This window comes from Dromiciops gliroides, chromosome 4 (assembly GCF_019393635.1).
Source record: "Dromiciops gliroides isolate mDroGli1 chromosome 4, mDroGli1.pri, whole genome shotgun sequence".
NCBI classification, from domain to species: Eukaryota; Metazoa; Chordata; class Mammalia; order Microbiotheria; family Microbiotheriidae; genus Dromiciops; species Dromiciops gliroides.
Window position 1 is genome coordinate 80,364,249 of NC_057864.1, and position 7,771 is coordinate 80,372,019.

General features: G+C 37.5%; 1 protein-coding gene across 1 annotated transcript; it reads right to left on the minus strand.

Moving 5' to 3' along the window:
• Positions 1–235: 235 nt before the first annotated feature.
• PTGS2 (prostaglandin-endoperoxide synthase 2) lies at positions 236–6,315 on the minus strand. Its single transcript, XM_044005317.1, has 10 exons — positions 6,144–6,315; positions 5,430–5,546; positions 5,186–5,329; positions 4,590–4,733; positions 3,986–4,167; positions 2,864–2,947; positions 2,461–2,707; positions 1,490–1,776; positions 826–973; positions 236–715 (listed from the first exon to the last, which is right to left on the minus strand). Exons 1-10 carry the CDS (start codon positions 6,298–6,300, stop codon positions 306–308), a joined length of 1,920 nt encoding a protein of 639 aa, XP_043861252.1. The 5' UTR covers positions 6,301–6,315; the 3' UTR covers positions 236–305.
• Positions 6,316–7,771: the final 1,456 nt, after the last annotated feature.

Genomic DNA, 7,771 nt, shown 5'->3' on the forward strand with positions numbered 1-7,771 from the left:
TTATGATAACAATAATAAAGATCAAATAAATACCTTACACTTTTTCTTGTTTTAACACAATCTAATATCTCAAAATGAACAAAACAAAGTGTTTCCCTCTCAAACCTAAGAAGGAAATACTTGTCTTTAAAATATCAATGCAAACAAAATTCCCACTTATATGAATTATTTCTCCAACACAGGAGTACTTACTACCTTCTGTTACAGAAGATATCAAGTAACATGGGGAGCTTCATATAAATATTTATAAATAGATAACTTAGAGAAATACTTTACTTAAATAAATAAATACGTCCAATAGGTGTCTATAGTTCAGTTGACCGTTCTTTTAGCAGTACTGTGGGATTGATGTCATCTAGTCCAGAGTGTGATGAACTGACATTAATAGTTGCTGTTTTGGTGAGTTGGGAGTCTTGAACATCAAATGCAGTGAAGGGACATCCCTTTACATTATTGCAGATCAGTGACTGGATTGAGGCTGTATTGATAATGTTAAAACCTGTATCTCCACCAAAAGTGCTAGGCTTCCAGTATTCAGGGGAACATATTGGGTTACCCATGAGTCCTTTGAGTGAGAAGGGTGCTCCAAGTTCTACCATGGTCTCTCCAAAGATGGCACCTGGGCGAGGTTTTTCTACTAGAAGAGCAGGATACAACTCCATAGCATCAATATCACCATAGAGGGCTTCCAGCTCAGCAGCCATTTCTTTCTCTCCTGTAATGATGAAAAAGACTGATTCAATACATGCAAAACCTCACAAACTAGCATTTTTTTGTCTGTCTCTACAATTATTGTCACAACATTGCCTCCCACTTTCTTTTTACCTGTCAATTCTTCAAATGAACTAAAAGGCTTGAGCATGAAGCGTTTTCGGTATTCATTTAGAGACTGGTATTTCATTTGTCTGCTCTGGTCGATTGAAGCCATGGCAACTTTCTGTACTGCAGGCGGAACATTCTTGCCCCCAGCAACCTGTTGAAAAAGAATAACAATATAAATGAAAAGAGTAAGTAAATTACAACAGTTTTATTTTTGAGGATATTCATTGTGCATAGTCTTGAATAAAAGCTAGGTGTTATTTTCTTTGTCTTGGAAAAAATACTGAGGAAAATTTCAGTAAGTTTTGCCTTTAAGATTAAGGAGCAGCTGAGAATGAATTTAGATGTTTAATGCTTATATAAATTATATCTGTGTTCAAATTAGTAATGTCTGTAATGAGATTAAAGAAAGTTCTTTTTAAAAGCTGAACACTTTTGCTAAGATATGCAAATTTGGATACTCATGGTTTTCAGTTCATTTCAATCTCTCTTTTTTTGTTTTTTAGATTAAACCCATTTAGAACTTTTCCTCTGATTTTAGGAAGAGCAAAGTAATCTCACAGGAAAGGTAATTACTTATTGTTATCCCTTGAATAATGGGATACAAGAATAATGCTATATGTGCATTAGAGATCTTGAAGAATACAAAAATTTTGAATTAATCCCTTACCCGGCCAGCAATTTGCCTAGAGAATGATTCCACCATGTGGGAAATTCCATGTTTCAGTAATATAGAGTTGTTGTAGAGGAACTGCTGATAACTATATTCTTTGTCCTCAATTTGGAAGGTGTCAGGAAGTAGAGGATGCCAGTGGTAGAGGGTATTAAACTCAGCAGCAATTCGGTTTTGGTACTGGAAGCGCTGGCTGAACAGCAGTTCTGGGTCAAATTTCAGTTTGAAATGATAACCACTCAAGTGTTGGACATAATCTTCAATCACAATCTTAATAGTCTCACCTATTTACATAAAACAAAATTAAACCAAAAGGATTAAACCAAAGTACTCAGTCAGTCAGTCTCTCTGCCTAGGTCTGTCTCACTCATTCTCATGCTCTCATTATTCTCTCTCTCTGTCTGAAAATGTTAAAGATCTTTAACCTTAGGAGAAAGCTTTAGCATAGTTTCCTTGTTTTTCCCATTTCCTCTATTAGATGCACCTTGCCCTATTTTACTGAGCAAAATAAAATTGACTATTCTATTTAATGCAGTGAGACACAGTGTGGTAGAGGGGAGAAGGAGGTGGCTGTAGAAGATCTCTGACACAAACAGGCTGTGTGAATCTGGGCAAATCACTTTACATTTCAGTATTTGATGTGACCCTCTATAAGATTATAAATTGAAGGGCAGCTGCATTAATAGAAGGAACTTCTACCAATACAAGATGCATTGACAGAAGGAACTTCCTCACTGGGGCCTTTCCTATGTCAGCAAAATCACGTGTCTGGTGTGAAAAAATATTTAATGGACAACAACTCAGTGTGTCTATTCCATTTTAATTCATATGGAACATAATATTGTCTTGTAGCATAGCCCTTGATCCTTCAAAATAAGATGAATATAACAAAACTTTTCTCTACAGACAAGGGAATTGATATCCATCATTACCCCTCTAAGATGCTATAATGCAAAAATATGACTTACCAATCAATATCAGTCTGGTAGTCTGGAACAACTGCTCATCATCCCATTCGGGATGTTCCTGTTTAAGGATGTCACACACTCGGTTATGCTCACGAAGCCATATAGTAGCATACATCATCAAACCTGGAACCAGGCCAAATACTTCTTGCCCAACAGCAAATTTCAGATGCTCAGGGACATGTGGTGGGTAGATCATTTCTACCTGAGTATCTTTCACTAAGGGTGGATATACTTCTCCATCAATTACCTACAAGCAAAAAAAAAAATACAGAGCAAAAGGTTAGGGAGAAAAATGAATAAAGTTTAAGATAATTTTGTGTGATGGGAAAAATTATTAAGGCTAGTCAGAAGTATCATTTAAAAAGATTAATAATATATTAGTGCTAATATAACCAAAACATACCTGATATTTCATTTTTCCATCCTTGAAAAGCCGTAGTTTATGTTGTCTTTCCAAAGTTTCTCCATAAATATGATTTAAATCAACCTACAAGAATAATTGGGGAAAAATTAAATTTGCTGCTGCTTAAAGGGTTGCTTCTTGCTAATAAATTGTCAATTCTAAGAGTATTATTAACATATTTTTATGATTGTTAAAAGTGTTATGCAGTCATTTAAATTATCCATTAGAAAAGTGTATTTAAAAAAATTCAATGATAGCTTTTCTCATGAGAAATTAATTTCAAATAAGTCTCTTCTATAATGATATGGATTAAATTGTTTCACTAATGAAGGCAGAAACTTAGGTCAAATTTAATAGTTTTATTTCTCATAAATTTATGAACTTATCTTATAATTACATAAGATCTGTTAAATAAGTGAAGGAAAAATGCCAATGAACTAAACTTTTAGAATGACTGTATTTATATTGTTGAACAGAACTTCTTAATGAAGTCATTTATAGCTGTATCCAAATTTCAAATGGAATAGTTATTTTAAAGGATGATAATTAGGGTACTGAATGCACTTGAAGGCAAGTTCTGGGAAAGACAGACATTTTAAATGGAAAATACAAGGTCTTTAGGACAAGCCAGAGGAAGTGAGTACCCAGGGTAGAAGTAGAAGCCATGGGTAAAAGTTGCAAAGTGGTAAATTTAGGATTGCTATAACAAAAAATCCCAAATAAAACCTCCTAATAATCAAAGCTAGTCAAAAATGGAAAGGGTTGCTTTTGTGGGGGATGGGAAGGATATATCCCCCTCACTTGAGGTTTACAAGCAAAGGCTGAAAAACCATTTGTTGGTCATGTTATAAATGGGGTTCTTTTACAGGGAGGCATTAAACTGCATGGCTCTGGAATTCAGTGATCATTCCCTGATGTGTGAAAAATAGAAAAATCCCACTAAGATGGACATCAAAGGGAGAGATACAGAAATTATGATAATGGCCACATGTTTGAAACATTTTTGCTTATATAAATTTTATGTGCCCTCAAAACTAAGATAACATTTTATCAACATGGGTGATTATTAAACTACTGTGATCTGCCATAATTTTGATTTAACTCTTTGTCCTCTGGACTTACCCCATGTCCTAGTCCTTTTGTGAAGGCTGGGCCTCTGTGATGGTCTGTCTTAAAGAACTGGTGAGTGAAATGTTGGGCAAAGAATGCAAACATCATATTTGTGCCTTGGGGATCAGGAATAAATTTCCTTCTGAGAAGAAATTTTTCCACAATCTCTTTGGATTCAGGAAGCTGTTTTTTACCTATAAAATGAAGAATCTTACTTTATAATCCCATATTTCTGAGGAAGAAGACCTGGGCTATTAGTTTCCTAGGATACCCTTTTCTTTTAGGTTTTTAAAATTTGGGAAGTAGCATAATTGAAAAACTTCAATCATTCTTTAATTCAATCTCATTTAAAACACGACAATAATTTCAAATAAACGTAGTTAAACAAAATATTCAGGAAAGTGGAATTTTCCAAAACCTATGATTTTCAGTTAGATTGAAACTTAATCTGATTGAATGGTTTGTGCCAAATGATAGTTTGTTATCAATCTACATTTTAATAAGAGTGCCAAACAATGGAGTTGGATAATTTTATGAATTAACTAACTAATCTCTTTATAGTATTCTGAAGTCTAATTTTCTAGCTCAAAAAAAAAATCTGAGGGCCTTGTCTTACCTTTTACACCCATTGGAGTTGGGCAGTCATCTGCCACTGGGGGAAGAGCTCTAGTGTAGTAAGAGAGGTTAGAAAAGGCTTCCCAACTTTTGTAACCATAGTGAACATTATATGTTGGTGGGCTCTCAATCAGATGTGACCTTGCTGAAATTGAAAGAGAAAACACATCTCAGACATTTCCACAAGCAGCATTTTTTATTTTTCTTTGTTTTATCTACTGAAACAACAATATTAATCTGATTTTAACTACTGTGGCAGAGAGAACTGTTTTTGAAAAGAAAATGATCCCAGAGTTAAAACCTGGGAAAAGTTTAGGTCAAAGATTTGAATGACTACTTCTAGTAGTAAAAGAGTGAACTATAAGATGTTAAAATGCACTTTTTAATATAGGGTCTAAAATAAAGGAAGCTATACTTTTATAAAACAAATGAAAATAAATCCATTCACTGCTCAACTGCCTTATGACTGGTGCCTTCCACTCATTTTTTTTTTTTTCAAAATTAGCAAGTATATTTTTAGAGAATTTATTTTGTAATCTATAATATTGCACTTTTTTGTGGTTGTCTCAGTCCTTAAGAAAAAGCTAGGTTACTTACATGTCAACACGTATCTCATCACTGAGTCCCGAAGAAAAGGGATATTGTTGACTATATTCCACACTCCCTTGAAGTGGGTGAGGATGTAGTGAACTGTGTCTGGAGTAGGTTTCAGCATCAATTTTAGCCTTGTCAGAAACTCAGCTATGATAGTAAAAGGAAAAAAAAAGGAGAAAATTGAATATTTTAGGTTTCTGTCTCTTTGAATTATTTCAAAATTATGAAATTTAAGATGGAAACTTACGAGTTGTACAATTTTCTCCATAGAATCCTGTTCTTGTACAGTCACATTGGTATTGGTCAATTCCAGTGGTCATACATACACCTCGGTTTTGACATGGGTTCGAACAGCAAGGGTTTGCTAAAATGCAGGGGGGGGGGGGGACTGAATAAGTGAACAGTGCCTTTGATAGTCTCATCTTTACCCCATTCCTTTGTTTTATAGCATATTATAGACCAATTTCACAACTAGAAATATACAGAGGTAGTTAAGGGAAAGTGGTAATTTGTACCATTTGAAACAGAGAACAGCTAAATTACACCTAGACTAATGTCCATGTCTAAATAAGGGTAACAACTACAACATCCACTCTGGAAAAAAAAAGACATCCCTAAGTATATAACATATATATAACATATAACTTAATTTCTTTTTCCCCCCTCTCCCCATTAACATTTAACGGGTCTCAAACGAATTTGGTTGTGTCTAGTAGGTTGGAACCCTTTAAAAAGGAAAAGGACCAGCCCCTAATAATGGGACCTGGCCAAACAGCTGAAAGACTTCTTTAAATGGTAATATTTTGGCAACCTGGCTGGAAGAAATAAATGGGACATAGGATGCTCTCTAGCCCAAATAGAAGAGTATTCAAGCTGCAGGGAACCGGGAATGGTGGAGGCAGAGAGGCAACCTTAGCTCATCCCGCTCCCCTGGGCCCCCAGGGAGCGTCTCGGGACTCACCTGCGTCGCTGAGCGTGAGCGCTAGAGACAGGAAGACTATGAAGCCCGCGATCCTTGTCATCATCACAGCGGAGGGCGTAGTGGTTTTCTTTAGGCAAAGTCCTCTCACTTTCCAGTCACTCCTGCTCTTGTGGTTGCTTTTCGGAACTAGCTGCATGCCTTGGCTGCCCCTCACATTTAAGGCAGTCGAGCTCCCCACGTGACAGTGACTCGGCTTCCGCTGGTTGCGAAAGCATCTCTGTTCGTAGATGGGTTCGTCGGTAGGTGGGTGGGTGGGTGGTGGGGGTGCCTCACGTCTCACTCCTCCCGGAAAACCACAATAATCCCGGGACGCTTCTGCTCCCCAACCCCCCATCTCCCCGGACTACGAGGCTAGGACTACGAGGCTACCTTCCCCCTCCCCAAACGACCTTTCTCTTTGTCCCCCGGAGGCAAAATTTGGCCTCAGCCAGTGGAAGCCAGCACAGCCAGAGGCGGGCTACCCAGAGCTCCGTGACCCTGGAGTGGAGGGACGCCTGATGGGAACCTAATTCGATCCGGCGCCGGTCCAGTGTCCTCATCTGTCTGTCGGCAGATGTCCTGGAGAGCCGGCCAAGTGTATGGGACGCGCCCTCGGGGTCAGCATCCCGGTACCGCACCCCGGGGCGGGAGGAGGGGGAGAGGTTGTCTGGGGCGCCAAGTCAGCAATGAGTTTAGAGTGGGGTGGGTGAGGGTGCCTTTTCCCTCGGGAATTTGTTGTGTATTCCCCTACTGCCCAGTATGTGTGGTCCTGCCTGGACGTACTGTAGATTTCTGACAAAAGTTCTGTACGCAAAAGATGTAGCATGTGAATGTATTGCCTGCAGGTAATATGTCATTTATGTACTCCTTATCTTTGGCAGCTAAAGTTAATATATCTGGAAGGTAAGATTCATTTTAATAGTGCTGTAATATTTTAAACCAGAATATTTCCAGAAATATATACATGCATATATGTGTATGCTGTGAAAAGAAACCAAACTTCCTCCCAGCTGTAACAATTAAAAATATTTATATGAGTGAACTATAAATTATTCTAGTTAATTGTAAGTGACAATAGAGGTAATGGGCAAATTCCTATATTCTATTCTCTATTCTCTGTCTCCCTGTCCCTGTCTCCCCCCCCCCCTTCTCTCTCTTCCCCTCTCTCCCTCCCACCCTCCATTCATCCATCCACCCAGACTCAAGGAAGCATCATTTTAAATGGATTCATCTTTGAAGTTAATCCCATTTTGTATAGGCAAAATTTGGCTCTGTCAAAGAACTGTAATTCTGAATTTTAACATCGATGTTTGGTCTGAGTGCTATCATGATTATAGATCTTGTTACAATTTTAAGGACACTGATGAACACGTGTAAAGATTCTTCATTCTTCATACTTTCATTGAAATGATGAGACCTAATTAAATACTATTTTAGAAATTTAAAATTCATTCCAGATTTTTTTTTAAACAAAGCTTCCCTGAATGGCTCTGGCAGAGTACTATTATTTTGAGCTGGAACACAAGACATTTTCAATAGGTATTATTATCATCAGTAAACGGTTGATTAACATCCCTTTGTAGGGCTTCACGTTGTGTGATGCTGACCAGGTCAAATAACTTCTCAGT